General features: G+C 38.0%; 1 protein-coding gene across 1 annotated transcript; it reads right to left on the bottom strand.

Annotated features, from left to right (window-relative positions):
* Nucleotides 1–1,744: 1,744 nt before the first annotated feature.
* hmx3a (H6 family homeobox 3a) lies at nt 1,745–4,370 on the bottom strand. The gene is made up of 2 exons (XM_028469030.1): nt 3,797–4,370; nt 1,745–3,222 (listed from the first exon to the last, which is right to left on the bottom strand). Exons 1-2 carry the CDS (start codon nt 4,074–4,076, stop codon nt 2,597–2,599), a joined length of 906 nt encoding a protein of 301 aa, XP_028324831.1. The 5' UTR covers nt 4,077–4,370; the 3' UTR covers nt 1,745–2,596.
* Between the last annotated feature and the right edge of the window lie 13,062 nt (nt 4,371–17,432).

Raw genomic sequence — 17,432 nt, 5'->3', positions numbered from 1 at the left:
ACTGGGATTATACAAGATGGTCCAGACACTTGTGTGCTTCCAAACTGGTACTAAAACCAGCGTTAAAGGCTTAAAATGGCCCATTCATTCTCTCCATTTGAATGCAATAGTTCTCCCTGGTCATGTCCATTTGTCCCTGTTCCTGCAAAAGGGCTTTATCTGATTTTAACCCCACTGTCTCTTTCTCTCTCCCTCTCTCTCTCTTCTCCTTTACATAAAGATGTCGCACAAATGGAAATGGAAATTATCGAGTGGTGATTTTTTCAATTTATGCGCGCAAATCAAGGTCATAAAGTGAGCAGCAGCAGCAGCGTGCGAACGTTGCTCTTTACTTGACGCAATGTGCTGCAGACGGTTTACAGATCGATACGTGCCAGAGGAATAATGCCATAGCGATCTATTAATTTGCGTTAATGGGGCTGTGTTGAGTGGGCCTGGTAGATGCACGTCAATACTTATATGATCTGACAATATATGAACGAACCCTTTGTCTGTTGATGAGGTCATCATGTGGAGTTTGATAAATTCATTCATGCGCAAAAAACGTGGGGATGTAAAATATTAAGTTTTTAACATCAAACTTAATATTTGCTTGCATGGTAAACCTCTAAAAGGCATTTGGACCACCTGAAACTGGAAATGTGAAGTTTTTTTTTCTTTTCTTTTTTTTTTTATCTTAGAATTTGTAAACATTCCAGAAAAAAAAAAAAGATTCATGATTAGTAAATATTCAGACTTGAATATTCAAAATACACATTAAAATAAAAATAAAAAAACAAATATAAATAACAGAAACATTCGCTCAAAACGTGTTGCAAGATTCAGAAAACAACAATCAAAAATTTGCTCACCTGTATTTGCTTCTCAGAATCTCAAAATGTGATACTTTTTTTTTTTTTTAATCAATAATCTGATATTACGTGTGAAAAATGTGTGAAGAATATTCGTTTGCCTTAAGGAATATGCTTTCATGTCACTCCAAAAAAGTATCAGTTGTAGACCTGAAACATGTAAAAAGTAAAAGGCACATTGGATTATTTTATTAATCAATTAAAAAATAATAATATTTTTTTTAAAAACGCTATTTAATTGTAAACAGAAACAGGAAAACTCGAAATTTTAAAGAAATTGCTTTCGATGTTTTGGGCGCACAGTGCAGCATTTTTGCAAATAATTGTGTTTTTACTTTAAAATAAAATGATTGTAAAGATAAAAAAAATTCTTAAGTTGGGGATTTCGTGACGGACATTAAATTTGCTGCTCCGTTATAAAGCTCTGCAGACAAGGTTAAGCGTCATAGATCCACCCCCCCCCCCCCCCCCTCTCTCTACACACACGCACGCGCACACATGGTCACGTGAAAAAAGTCAAAAGACAGAAGCCCATCTACTTTGGGTTTAATTTCCTCTCATGAATACATTACACATAATTTTGACAAGATGGTGGAAATAACACATCTGATTGAACGCGGCACTTTTAATGTAAAACGAGTTTGTGTTGATAAAATAATGTTTTAAACGTTATAAGGTTGGAAAATCAAAGCCGCACCTGCAATGTGCACGTCTGAGTTGAAGTCGACGTGTGTGAAATTGTTTTAATCTTCTAAAATAATAATAATAATATCTGACCAAACGACATTTGCATCTCATTAAAAAATAAAATAAAATAAAATAATAATAATAATAATCGAAAAATGTCCTAAAACGTAAGGAATATTCTGTATTTATTTCACAACATGGTTCAGCAATACAATATCAAAACGTGGTTTAACTGTACAAAGGAAAGGCTGATGAACCCCATCTGCGCCTCCTTAAATATATACATTTATTATTTTATACACATGGGTAGTCGAGAGGTTTTTTTTTTTTTTCAACATAACTTTAGAAAAACACACAAACTCTCCAGGAGACACTGGAATTTACACATTGTGCTTCAAAGAAGTGTCCAAAGTCGAGGGAAACAGTGAGAAATCCCAAAAAACTAAAGCTACATAAATATTTTACAGCTCAGAGTGTCTTGATTGTCCCCCGTCAGTCTCTTAAAAAAAGAAAAGAAAAGACATTTTAAATAATATTACAACAAACCTCCATCAGTAGTTGAACATGATCTAAAATAAAATAATAAAAAAGGCAGAACATGTTATGTTTCCTGTGTGGATCCATGCATTCACAGCACACTGTCATTTTATTGCACAGGTTTTTTTTTTTTTTTTTTTTTTTTTGTTATTTCTTGCGGAAATAAAATTTTAGACTATGTATATAGAAAGCTGCGCCTTGTGGGTTGCCAGATTTGTAAACAGGTGTAATTTTGTACATCGCACATGAGTTGGCCTGTAAAACAACTGTAAATGTAGAAAAACTCACACTCCTGAGATGATAATAATAATAATAATAATAATAATAATAATAATAATAATAATAATGGAAAACGAAAATATATTTCTTTAAATTGATAATGACGGTTTTAATTATTTCTGGTTTTAGTCCTTTTACTCAGTAGTATAAAAAATATTTCAAATTCTTTCCGTATTTGTATCATTTTTTTCTCGTGGGGATGATTTAAAGATTTGTGACCCTGTGACATAAACATCAGTTTTTCAAACAGGTCTGAGCAGCGGCACAGACGTGACCATAGGGTGTGAATAATAAACGCCCGGATGCGGAAAGGTGAGCAGCGGCTGGCTCACGGGCACGTTGGCAGAGGCGCCCCCGCTTTCCGACGATGAGTTCTCGTGGTAGAGGATGGGGACCCGGACTATCCTCTGCGTGGCGGCGTGGCTCAGGTTCGCGGCTTCCAGCTCCGCCGCCAGCTGCCGCTTCCACTTGTTCCTCCGGTTCTGGAACCAGATCTTAACCTGGGTCTCCGTCAGGTGCAGGGACGCGGCCAGGCCGGCCCGCTCCGAGCTGCTCAGGTAGCGCTTCATGTCGAAGGTGGACTCCAGCTGGAACACCTGGCTCCTGGAGAACACCGTGCGCGTCTTCTTCTTGCGGCACGGCTTCTTGTCGTCGTCCCTCTTCCTCCACTCCTCCAACTCGTCCTTTTTCACCTCCTCCGTGTCGCTCTCCTCCAGGACTATCTCGTCGCCGCTTTTGCTGCAGTTGTTGTGGTCGTCGTCCTCATCGTCGTCTTTGGAGTCTGGCTCGGATTTCAGCACCAGGTCCGGAGAGTCCCGGTCTGTGCCAGAAGTTGGAGAGGCGTCTCTGACTGCTGCTTTCTCTGAGACTACAATATGACACAGGCAAGGACACAAAATCACAATCATTAACTTTTGAGTGATTGGCTGTTGCATAGTGCAGTGTTTTAAACTTAAACCTCCCAAAGGATCCAACAACTCAACATGTCAGAAACACATTTTACAGTAGTCCATAAAGTCCATTAAATAAGCACATTTTATTATGTCCAGTCCCCCAAACCCGATCAGTTTATAATCGCCATGTTCTGAATGAATCACAATAACAGACATAACCGAATCAAAGGAAGTCTGTGCGTCGTCGCCCTCATCTGATGATTTAAATGCGTCTTGGATTATTTTTACGCACGGCGAGCTTCCCATATTGATCTATTATTGCACATCTTGACATAACAAAACAGGCCCCCACGTGCAGGTAAAGACGTGTGAAATCATTACAGGTGTATGTAGGCTAAAACACCGAGAGTTCGTGCGTATTTTTATATTTAAAAAGAACGTAAAAATCCCACTTTAGGGCTAAATACGCCGTAGAAGTTTTCAGAAATGTTGAATACGTCAGTCTAAAAAGCCATAGATTGTTAAAAGATATGTTCTGTTCAGTCTTACCCTGTGTTCTGTGCAGATGAGCGACTGAGCTGAGGGTGTAGGGATACCACCACGTCGAGGTGCGCTCCAGGTAGTGCGCCGGTAGACTGAACCTCTGCGCCGGCAGGTCAAAGCGTGGGAAGTGGAAGTCCCCCACTTGGGAAAGGGGAAATCCTCCATCCAACGCCGCCTTTCCTGCACCCAGCACGGGCTTGGGTTTAGGTGTGCTATCACAGTTCAGTAGATTCTTAATAAAGAACGGAGAGTCTTTGGCCGGATTCTCTTGCGTTGTCTCTGGCATCTCTGAGGACGGTTCCAACCGCGGAAGGAAAGACTTATTTTACGCACAGGTTGATTTACAGACCTTGGGTTAAGTCGATCTCACTCACAGAACGCGTCAAAACGCAAAACCGCGTGGACTGGAAAAATAAGAAAATAAAGTGTTGGAGAGAGGAAAAGAAGTATGGACAGGGAGAGATCTCTCATGCCGGACCCTTTCGTCAAAAACTGTGTCCAATGTGTCAGTCAGTCTGGCGTCTGATGCTAATGATGAAATAAAAATGTCATCCAAGTTAAATGCGGAAAGTATAGACGATTGGGCATGTACAATGGTAAATGGGAATGAGGGAGAGATGGTGGAGAGAGAGAGAGCGAAAGAGAGAGAGATAGGCCGTCCTTCCTCTGCGCGCGCTGCTTGTTATTGGTCTCATAGTCCAATTAGTGGCCAATGAACACGCTGAGTTGTGAGCGCCAAAAAGGAGAGAACAGTTTACAGTATGTGAACAATCGCCGCGATTAATAATTAAAAAAAAAAAAAAAAAAAAAGAAACAAAGACTCTAATCAACCACCGAAGATCACAGATGCACATTTCAAATATCTTTTTTTTTTTATTTTTTAGCTAAATGACTAAATATATTCAATACAATTTTATTTTGTTTGATATCTTGCTGTTGTGTATTCTGATAAATGTGGCTCAATTCTTTAGACAAATACAAAACAAAATTGCCAAATGCGGCCGATAATGTGCCCTTTCTTTTCTTTTTTTCCTCCAAATAAAAGCCTTTGATCAAACTATTGTAAAGCCATTATGGAAAATGTAATTAAAGTATGTATATATAACAATAATCTATAAATAAAAAAATACATAAAAACAATTCCATTTTTCTCTTCTTCTAATTCCAATAATCATCAAGCAAATATCTGTGTTGTTCATTGCCAAAATCTCATGTTTCCCTTTTATTCCTTGACAATTATTTTACTTTGTGTATTTTATATTAACTGCACTAATACATGCTAATGTAAAACCAACGATACACTTTAAAAAAAACTTAGAGAATTGTTCACAATAAACAGCAAACACAATATAACTGACATGTGTCTTCCCATACATGCTTTTTTCTTATTATATTTCAGTCAATGTGAAATTTTACAAGAATTATTTTCTTTTTCAGTCCATTGGGATCAGCGTAATCAAAATGAGGTTCCTAAACCAACATAATGTTTGTACCTCGTGTGTATGTCAATATCTTCTAATGATCCGCACCTCTCACAGGTTCTTTAACAGTGTTTTACAAAGGCCTGGGATCTTTCTGCAGCACCTCAATACATAGATTTCCCAAGAGAGGGCAACTTCTGCAAAGTGCACGGGTCATGCACTGATTTTTTCTTCACAAATCGATTGTTAATTCATCCCACAGTTTGCGCTCTTTGTAAACGTGCTTTATGTATATTCGCTCATTGATATTAATAGACTTGTTCAAAAAGTAGTTTCTTGGTTGGAAAATAATGAAGTCAGGACAGAGAGACAGTGACCTCTGTGGGCGGAAAGGGAAAACAGCATGTGGAAGGTTGTAGTTTCTTTTTGTTTTTTTTTGTTTGTTTGGTTTTAATATATATATATATTTATATATATATATATTTGAACACTATGTAAAATTTCAAAAACCCTCACTGTAGTAGAATTCATATCTCTGCAAATACACCTTGTAAATGGTAGGATTATCAACAAAATGTTTGTAAACATACTCTTGCAACAAATAATAATAATAGTCACAGAATCATACTCGTGCATTATTCTGCATGTTTAGTTTTCATGTGGTGAAGGTTTTTGCCCCATATTTCAAATATGCTTTAAATATCATAATAACAATTTTAAATAAACAACAAAAACAGTAATTAGAAGCTTTGCAAAAAAAAAAAAACAGTTTCTTAAGGCGATATTGTAACTAATGCCAAAATAAATTGTGTGATAGTTTAATTATGAGGTGTGTGGGAATTAAACTACTTCATTCACAGTTAAATGTAATTGTTTTTTGCATCAGTCCAAAGATTTTATTTTGTGCCTTTTAGTTGTGTATGAAAAACTGCCTGTTTATGATTCGTGACATTTATTATACTTAGATCCCAAATTTTGGTTTTTTTTATGACGTCGAAAGGTTTATAATAACAGTTTAAATAAAACATACCAAACAAACAAGACCAGCATCTTTAATTAAGGTTATGAATCATCATTTGAATAAACTTTCTTCATCAGGTCATTTATGGCTTTAAGAAAAAGTGTGAAACAACTTTGAGGGTTTTACTTGAAACCATCATTTGGACTTCTTCCTATCATTAGCAGAGAACTGTGATGCACTTCAGTGCCTCAGTAATTACAACACCTAATTCATTTAGTGAGCTTGTAAAGTGGAGGTATTTTGTTACTGTGATGTAATTACAGCATTCGGTACATGGGAGCTCATTCTGACAGGAGGCCAAAGTCAATGGACTTTTGTTTAGAAATTCAGAGACTTTTTCTGTATTTTAGCTCAGGATGCAGAGCAGCTCCTATAATGATCAGATGTTTTGATTGGTGGTTTGAATATATATACTGTATATATACACACACATTATCATGGTTTTAGGTATAGGGCACTTTACCTGCATATCTCCTTTTGTAAATACAATGATATGAAGGGGTTGTTGAGTGCATCGTACTAGCCAAAGTTTCTGGCTTGGAATGCTACAGCTAATTCTAATATCTGGTATTACCAAATTACTATTTATTCTGTGTTTTAGAGCCAATTTTACATTTACTCAGATTTAGTAACTGGGATAATACACTGTCTAAATACATTTCCCACCAGCGACATATGAAGAGCACAATGTTAACCTTGAGGAGAAACTACAGACCAAGATTCTGCAGCTTTAATAACACACGGCATCATTGATTATGCATTGATTAGAAACATAGAGTGGACATTGCCCAGAGGCCATCTCGGCCTCCATAAGTCTATTTTTGTTGCTCCTCGGGTAGGTTACTATGACTTTTATATTATTTATTTCAAAGCGCCATGATATTGATTATTTCACAAGGAAAAATGACAAATGGCAGGAGGGAATGACACGGTCAGCAGGTTCTATTAGAGAAATGATAGTGTTGCTCGTGGTTTGTTAAAAGGTCCAGTTTAGATACTTTATAGGTTTACATCCATCATCATCTAATGACCTATTTGATGAAAAACACGCGCTCTGGTGACAACAGCCCTGTGCAGCCAACTTTGCTTTATAATTGCTCCCATATTAAATATAGATTTTTGTTTTGATATCTTGTGAGAATTCCTTTCTGTGGGTCAGAATTGTGATAAAAGACGTGGACGCTGCGGCCAAAACTCAGAGAGTGAACACTGTAAAAACAATGGATGGGGAATAGATGCTGACAGTGAAACTGCAAGTTTCTTATTTTCCGCTTTTACAGCAGCACAAGAGGAAACATTTAGGAGCTGATAGTTGGCTCAAAAGCGGTATGTTTCAAAATCTGAAACACACTATAGTACATGTGTATGTTTTCCTTTTTAAAACACATTTATGCTATTATACTGTCTGTGTATATAGTCAAATTCCTATTATCAGAATCAGAATAGTTTTATTGCCAATTAGACTTTAAAACAATACAAGGAATGTGACTTGGTGGATGGTGTGAAAAATAAAAACAAACAAACCAGAAACAGTATATGTATATTTTGTTTTGACTACATTAATTTTAAGATAATTTTAGATAGCAGTACTTTGCTGGTGAGCAACTTTTTTTTACAGTTAAAAGTACCTAGCACTGGTATTTTATATGGCAAATTAAAATTAAGTCTCTGTTTTAGTCTTCTGACAAACATTTTAATGTTTTAGTCTTATTTTAGTGAACACATTTGTCTAGTTACTGTCATTAGAAAATTAGGAATTAGTTCTGATTATTAGCTTTAACCTTAAAAGCATTTTTACGGAGATTTTCTTCTTCTTCTTCTTCTTTGTATTTGATGGGAATTAACCTCAATCCTTATCCTGTGCACTGTTCCTTCTTTTAACTGTACAGTTCACTTGCAAGCATTAACCATTAAACCAATGAAGGCCACTCCGAGATACACTTTGATTTAAGTATTGCTTTTAACTTGTCGAGGAATTGGTGGCCGTCCACTGACCCTGCAAGCTTTAATTGGGATTGTGCAGGTATCGATTCCGTGTGTCCGGGAGAATCTTGAGTTACAGCCTGATTAGCTTTTACTCGGCCTCGTGCACCAGCCAAGTCGAAAAAGCTCAATGTCTTTCAGCTGCCGCTTGACTGAAGGAGTCTTGTTCTTTCGAGTCTAAAAAGGAAACAACTTGTGTTTAAGTTGTGGATGACATCCCCAATGGCCACTCTAGTTTTGTCACATGATTCTGATGAAATAACATTAACTCTTTGTTAGAGCAGGGGTTCTCAACCTTTACAACTTGCGACCCCCAAAATAAAGGTGCCAGGGACCGGGGACCCCGACTGTACCTGAAGGTGGTTGAAAACAGACATAAACATTCAAGAACAGTCATGTGGAGACAGGGCCATCTAAACATAAAGTCAGTAAAATGATGATGGTCCATTGTTCTATGAATCTGTGATAACCACATTTATTTATTTATTTATATGAATAATATCCACTGTTATCCAGGAAGTTTATTATTATTTGGGCCATAGTATATAGTCATTTTAAATATGTAAATCCTTGTTTTAATCAGAAATAAAATGGGTTGAAAGTGACCAAAATGGTGGAAAAGGTGGTGAAATGTGATTTTAAAAACCACAGAAATTGGTCAAAAGTTGCAAATTAGAGATCCAAAAATGACAGAAAAAATGTAAAACTAGTTCAAAGTGTCAATATTGGCTTAAAAGTGGCATAAAAAAGTAGAAACAATTAGTTTTAACTGGCAAATAATGTGCATGACAAATCATGAACGTGGTTAAATTGGCAAAGATAAGCATGACATATGGTGAAAATAGGTTAAAGGTGACAATAATGGGTCAACATATGTGACATTAGGTAGAAAAGTGGTGGAAAGGGTTTAAAAGTGCCAAAAATGTCTTTAAAGTGGAAAAAATGTGCAGAAAAGGCATTGAGATTTGATGGAGAAGTGGCAGAAATGAGAGTAATGTAGTAAAAATGCATTAAAAAAAACAAAAATAGGCTAGAAAAAGTGATGAAAATAGGTTAAAATATGGCAAGTTTGGTGTAGTTGCACAATAATAGTAAAAAATAAAATATTCTGAGTTTCTTAAAGGCATCTGGCAACCCCCTCCCAGTGTCTCTCACCTCCAAATGGGGTCTCGATCCCAAGGTTGAGAACCCCTGTGTTAGGGAATAGATGGCAAACATCCAGCTCAACATCACATCATTTGATTTAAACAAATAAGATGTATATTTTTGTGATTTCTTCTTGCTCTGATTTGATCTATTTTCTTTTTCTTTATTGTTCTTCAGTAGAGATGGCAACGTTTCCAGGTGTGTACATACTAGTGTATATATGGAAACATTATTTGAAGTGATGTAGCCCTTTTTCTCCATTATGAGCCGTGACGTCCAAGCCTTCCTGGCACCAATGCTCAATGTCCATTCCCTGCACTTCCCAAAAAATCTGCCTTGGATTGCTTGTCTGTATGTGTATCATTACATCTCGCTAATCTGGAGAGGGTAGCTGAAAAGTTCCCATCAGTGTCAGCCTATGAAAGAGATATGGGCCGGGTAACAAATGGCCGACGGCACAGGCAGCAGAGCACACCATCAATAAAGCAATTTCTTGTGTCATAACAGCGGCGCTTTTCCTAAAGCCAACCTTTCAAAACTTTTCCCTCTGCAAATCGCTGCAGCCCCACCATTAGAGTCCTGCCTTGTGACTTTAATGGATTCCGTACAAATAATATTCCACCATAATGGAAAAGGTTGAAGTCACTGAAGACAGATGAAGTCATAAACACGTATAATTGAGAATCAAAGACCGATAAATTTTAAACTGCTATCCATTTTCTCTTTTTAGATGATGATCTATGTCGGTGTGGCTGGAGGAAAATGGAAGAGATTATGGGGGAAATTATAACGATAAATTTTCTAAACATACACCTTGATTATGCTTCGATTTTTTGGTAGGGTAGAGGGTGAGGGAGGGGGCTTGAGAGAAAGCTGGGATTGCTGAAAGCTTGCCGGCTAAATGGCACCATAAAATAGGTTCCCTGCTCTTTTGCCTGCAGAGCGTAGGCATGCCTGGAGGTGTGATTTCCCCCCTCTAAATGGGGGAAATGAATTGTGTAATTTATTGCAAACGTGCACACAGTGAGATTAGATCAGCATATCCCATCAAAGGAACAACAATCAATCAGCCTCTAGTTAACAGCTTGAAACACATAAACCAGGCCCCATAATGGCTTTCCAATTTAACAGATTAATAGACTGATCCGGTCCTAAGGGATGAATTTAAAAAACTGGGTACTTTCACACAGGCACAGGCACTTTTGACAGGACCTTTCCCCCCTTTCAGCTTAGTTACCATCTCTACCTCTGAGATAAGAGAAGGTTAACCTCCAGAGAAAAAAGATAGTTGGTTTTCTCTCTCCATTGGGTTTTTGTCTTTCTGTTTGAGAAAGCACACAGAAGCTGATTTGATATTCAAATGAGGTGGGAGTGGAAGTGTGTCAGATGTGGAGAATGGTCTCATTTTAATGACCTTATTATCATGGGTCATTTGGAACTGTGAAATCAAGGGAGCTATTCAAAGCCACTTAACAATATCTAAATGTGACCCGGGCGACCCATTCAACCAAGAATGTTGTTAGAAAAGGGAACTTGTTTGTTTCATATCTTATTAATCACGTAATTGACTGACGAGGCTCATCAAGAGGAGAATAGGTTCAGTCTGTCTTTTTTTTTTTTTTTTTTTTTAGAGAAGGCTCATTTAAATACTTATTTTTGCATTCATCTGTATAAGTGGTTAAATGGTCTTTGCATAAAGATTAAAAGCAGGTCAGCATATTCAAACTTGTCATGCATGTCCAGATGTTTAACAGGATGACAAAATAAATGGTGCAAATAACTTACCTTAGCGTATGTTCAATGGAAATATGGAATGGTGCAAATTACACTAAATGATATATTGAATGGTTGAAATGAACGATTAAAATTGGCCCTTTAAGGCAAACTTTACAACTTTACAGCTCTAATTTGACGAAAAGAAAACAATAAAAACTGGAGATTAATGCACAGCATTGCAAGATGCAACAATACCAGCTTTACCAGTGAACGCCATTAGTTTCCACCCTGGTCTTAAAGCACATGCGTTTTGGGTGGTAGTGGGTCTGAACACACCATAATAGGTTAAAGTTATACTTTAACTAATGGTCCTGATGTTTATTTAATTGTCTTATTAGTGAGGATGTATATCATCCTCTATTGTTTACTTTATTATTATTGTTATTATTATGATATAATAGATTTTTGTCTGATAACTTGTCCACCAAATTTAGTAATTAGGGGGCACGGTGGCTTAGTGGTTAGCACGTCCGCCTCACAGCAAGAAAGCCGTTCCAGCCCTGGGGTGGACATTTGGGTCCTTTCTGTGTGGAGTTTGCATGTTCTCCCCGTACTTATGTGGGTTTACTGCGGCTTCCGCCAACAATCCAAAAAGACTGTTGGGTTGATTGGAGTTTCTTAATTCCCCGTAGGAGTGAATGGGTGTGAGTGGTTGTCTGTGTGTGTTGCCCTGCGATGGACTGGTGCCCTGTCCAAGGTCTATCCCTGCCTATCGCCCAATGAGAACTAGAGATAGGCACCAGCAGACCCCAGCCACCCTGAAAAAAGGAGCAAGCGAGTCAGAAAATGGATGGATGGATAATTAATACATTAAATTGACATTTTTCTATTCAAACCAATAGGAACCGTGAACACAGCGCCCCCTGCTGTTATTCATATATCCCTGTAATAGTAAGTGGTTATACTGACTCCGAGGGGTTATATTGACTTGACTGATGCAACCTCACTTGCATTTTCTTTAGGAAATGTAGTTTGTTTAGTTGTCTTAATTTGCAGACGACAAACATATTAAAAAAAAAAAAAAACAAAATCACTCTGAAATTATATTGAAATTTGCAACATTAGCACATCGCTGCCTACATTGTCTGTGTCTATGAAGCCAGGCCTGATTCTGAGAACTGATGTAACGCACACCAAAAGTCATCATATTATCTTGTCCACATCCATAGAGACAGCTGATCCCTGTGTCACTGCATAATTGAGGGGACCTGAGTGAGACCAGAACCACCAACGGGGAGCATCCACAGGCCAGGGCTGACCAACTGTCCCCTCTTCCTGAAGCTAGTGGCCTATGACACATACATGTAACTGATGTGTGCACTCCAGTGTAATGTGACAGAAGCCCACATCAAGGAGTAACCAGATCTTCTCCTTTAGAATTAAATATGCACAATGCTGGGGGTCAATTTCGTCTTGTCTCTTGACACTCCTGAAAAACGGATTGAGATTCAGAGAACACTGTGGGAATGAGGCGCAATTGATTACTGAAGGATCAATAAATTGGCTAATGAATAGGAGCCGATACGAGCCAGTCAAAACTAATAGCCCTTTAACTGCCTCTTTGTCTCTGCCTTTCCATCATGTTAAGGGGAAAGACTGCAGCAGTCTGGTCACACATGATGGGAGGAGCAGAGTGAAGAGGATCCCAGTGAAAGCAGAACAAAAAAACATCAGCTAAGAGACAATTACACACAACAGGAACATCAGTATCTGCTCAGAGAAGAAGAAAATGGCATTTCAACCTGAGATAAATGCATCTCTTCTCACTGAACCTCTTCTTTAGTCAGAGAGAATACGGCAAAGAGCTCCTGATTTCAAACAGCGCCCCCTAACATGACAGTGACAGACGGTAATTGGGGTTTCTTTGCTCTCTTGAGTTGCGAGGTGGTAAAAAAAAAAAGGACCTATTACTGTCAGATGATTATTATGGATGCTCTGTCTGCAGCTGTCAAGATCTACCAGTAGGTTGGTATTTTAACACCCAGAGTGGAAATAACGATGACATGTTTGTAAATGTTTTTGTAGGCTATATGTTGAGTACGTTACAAAGATCCTCATTAGATTAAGATACACTACTATGAGCATCCTGATGGTTCTCCTACTAAACACTCATTAACAATTTGTTGGATTTTTAGGCCAGGCTACCGGACTCAAAGCACCACTCACTTTGTTCTTGTTGTTCTTCTTCTTTTTTTGTTCTTGTTGTGTACACTAGTTAAAATCACTACTCCTCTGTTATTTGTGAACGGAAATTTGGTAGGTATAATCTATGGATGTGTACGCATTGATGCTCTGGGCCCGATTTTTGATTTGGGGCCCCAAACGAAAAGAAAAAAATCAAAGTGGATTTCTCATTTATTTGGTTGGTGGTATCGAATCATTGACACATACCAATATACAAATGAGGCCCATGACCTTGTACGTGTCACATTTTTCAAATTACTACTCCTCCGTTAGTTCTCGTTAGATCGGAATGCAGTTTGGTATGAATGAATCTGATGAGCACTTTTTTCTAAATGGTTCCCGGTGGCCCACCCCCCTATTCCCGGTAATTTCCAAATGTATGGGAACATAATCGTGTGATATATTGTTTCAAAGGTAATTCAACGTAGATTACGATTATGCATCACACAATTTGATTACGTGCCCGAGGGGCCCACCCCCTTTTAATAAAGTTGTTTTCTCATTTATTTATGAGTCAAATATTGCGACAGTTGGTGGTACCAAATCATTGACACATACCAATATATGAATGGGGCTCGTTACTCCGTATGTGCCACGGGGGCGGCATGGGGCCCTGGGGGCCGCATTTTTCAAATGACTACTCCTCCGTTAATGCTCGTTAAATCAGGCTGTAATTTGACATGGACTTTCTATGAGGGGATGTCAAGAACCTCTCTGAGACCTTTTTTACTCGGTAGAACCAAGTCATTAGACTGAATTCTCTGGAATGTGGTACGTGCTATTTGGCGGGAGACGTTCCGTGGGCACAGCCGTAGTTCATCCTAACTTGTTTCTTAAGAATATTATATTTTGATAGCGCTTTGAGATGACTATTGTTGTAATTTGTGCTATATAAACAAAATTTTATTTAGTTGAATTGAATGAACAGAAACAAAAGCCTTAAACTATGAATAATTATTTTAATTATTCATCGTCAAAATTTGACTAAATCCCAATCTAAAAGTTTTAATGGAATCTTCCATGGCTCATGCTCTGTCTGTGGTTAAAAATGTGTCAAAATCATGCAAATCTGAAACTGCCTGCAACATGTTCAATGAGTTTTGACTGTATTTCTGTCAGAGGATGTGAGTATCTTTTATTTGACCTCCATCTTTCTCATCATCCTAATAATGAGCTAGTTTAATTTAGTTCCTAAAGTTTTCTGAACTTAACCTACCTTTAGGTTAGATATAAGATTAAAAGGTACAAAAAAATGCACCTCATATGCTTATGCCTGTTAACTAATTCAGAATCACCTGAGACTCACCGTTATTTTCTTTCTCATTAATAACAAAAAATAGGAACCAGCAACAGTGAGTTATAAATATATCTCCTTTAGTATATTAAACATTTGCATCAAAGCCTTGACGACACAGCACACAGTGCTCCTGGGCATCAAAGAAATTTAACCATTTAATAGCAATAAGTTTGACTAAAAGGGGACACACACACACACACACACACACACACACACACCCTACTTGCAGGTTACACTATATTTTTTGCCCTGTCCCTTTTTTTTCTTTAAGTCTCAGCTACAATATTTGATTCATATTTTTTGTTCACTTTTCCAATAAAACCCTTTATTTCTATCCATGTTTGCTCCCTTTTTCCACCCATAGTGTTTTCAGTGGCAGACTAGTTTAAATCAAAATGAAACATTGATTATTTGTAAAAACATAAGTGCAAATCGCAGCAGCATTACACTGGGACAGATGAGTGCGTGCCTCCCTTTGCACAGGCTGAAAATGGGCTGCGGTTATTGACCAATTGATTCGATCTCAAAGGAGGGGCATTCGTTCTCTCTCCAAGACTTTGAGCGTAACACCACCAATCACTCCACCATAGCTCGCCCCCAACTTCCACCTCCCTTAATACCCAACCGTGTCTTCAATCTCCACTCCAGTGGCTCCAAGTATGCAACTTTTCCTTCAGCACTGTTATGTATTTGGCTTTCTATTTTACTTTAATAGGGGAGGAATTGGCAACATATTCTTTTACAGCCCCTTGGCACCATTAGAAAGCCTGCTGTCATTGGGGTTATTTATGAAAAACTATTTCATGCTTACTTACATTTGCTCCTTATTTTTCCCCCGTGTGACCTGCAGCAGATTTAGCCCCATTTTGAAAGCCTTAAAGCCAATTCTTTATGTCTGCGGGTCAGCCTCCTCGATTTAGTCGAGATTGAAATACCAGTGTGCAGTGGGGAAAACATGGCAAGAGGAAACCAATAGTATTTTATTGTGTTTTGGGTGGAGTAAATAGAAACGGAAGAAGGAGATAAAGGGGTGAGAGTTGGAGAGAATGAGGGTGTGGATATATGATCGGAGACACCTGCAGAAATAAGGGCGAGTGCAAACCTGGCAACAGAAAGTAAAAAAAAAAAAAATGACTGACACAAAAACATGGATTTGCTCCTGTAAAGATAACAGAGACTGGAAAAGACCTGAGTCAGCAAACCAAGCCTTGAAAGTATAAACAGAAGAGACATAAAAAAAAGAAATCGATCCTAAATCTGCAAGATTTTATGTTTCATCCCAAAACATGTCAAATATCTGTCTTTGCTCAGTGTTTTACAATGACTACAATAATGCCCGGTTATGTTCGTATAAGTTTCCTCTGTTGTTCCATGTCCGCACACACACAAACACACACACAAACGTGTGCCAAGACACTTCTGATACGGGTTTGGCCTCAGCATTATACAGTGACCCTAATTAAGTGTGGCGTGGCCGTGCAGGTTTGTCACTGTCACAGGTAAATGATGTAATTAATGAGAGTGCAGTGGATTGGGTGGGAGCTGTGTGAGTTGGCTTTTAAACACTTCTCCAGCCGACTGCGTTTGGGGAGGCCCAGCTGGACACGGCCAGCAGATCGATGTGAGGTCAGAGGTCAGGCGACCCTCCCATTACGGCCGTGGTAGCTCCCATCATCGCCTGGCTAACGATGCCTGCAGGAGAAGTCGCTCTGCTCCAACTAAAGGCAGAGTTTCACACTGATGGAGTTGAGGCTTGAGATAAAATTCTTGCCTTCTTGCATTTGTAATAGTGCACACACTAGTGAGTAAATGAACATTCAAACAACACTGACATTATTCAGGAATGCTGTTTTCATGTTATTTAAATAATGGGACTAGTTTATCAGATATTCCTATACCAAAAAAGAAATGGTTTTGAGTGTATACTTCCAGGTAACAGCTCCGTTCTAAGCATTACAGAATAGAATAATCAATAATCCTTCTTCGATTATGTTATCTGAGTTAATTCTGCCAAGAAAACACATACGTACCATCATTTTTTAAATTATTTTCTAAAAAGTTCAGTGTTGTGTGTTTTTAGTATATACTGTAGAAAGGACAGATTAATTGCATATACATACAGCAATATTTAACAAAGGGTAAGTGACTGGTCAAATTAAAGCATGCAAGATTGAGACAGACTGTTAAGTAATTAAGTCTGTCCGGGTCCCTCTGTTCTGAGTCGTTCCAACACAAGTATGAATAGCAGAAAAGTAGAGTTAAATACACCCCATCCAACCCATACCCACCCACCCCACCGCAACTGCCAGGCCTCCTGGAATGGACGCAAAAAATAAAAAAATTAACAAAAGAAATGATCCAAAAAAAAAACCTGGTTATTAGATCCTGGGTGGGGAATAATTTTTGATTATTGGTTAGAAAACCAAGCTATTTGTTTAAAATTACCTGTCACTGTAAAATAAGAGTGGATAAAAAGATATTGAAGGTGCGCTAACTTATAGATCAGAGCTAAAAACTCCAACAAGAAATAATGGAACAATCTTCACAAGCCAACCAACTCTATTATGTGGATGTTTTAGATGTTATCACGTCATGTAGCTTGTGCTTGTGCTCACACAGCAAATGTTCACTGTGCACTTTAAATTTACAATATTTTCCACTAATAAATTTGCTTTACATACTTTTTTCATTCATATTTTAAAATTTCTAATCACTGAAATGCACCATGTGTTGCAAAATTACATCAAAAATGTATTTTTATATAAAGTGTAAAAGCTTCAATAATCATTAACCGTCCCTCTGATTAGGACGGTT

The sequence above is a fragment of the Gouania willdenowi genome, chromosome 15 (genome assembly GCF_900634775.1).
Source record: "Gouania willdenowi chromosome 15, fGouWil2.1, whole genome shotgun sequence".
Classification (NCBI taxonomy): Eukaryota; Metazoa; Chordata; class Actinopteri; order Blenniiformes; family Gobiesocidae; genus Gouania; species Gouania willdenowi.
The sequence above is the reverse complement of the archived record's forward strand: the minus strand, read 5'-3'. Positions and strand labels throughout refer to the sequence as shown.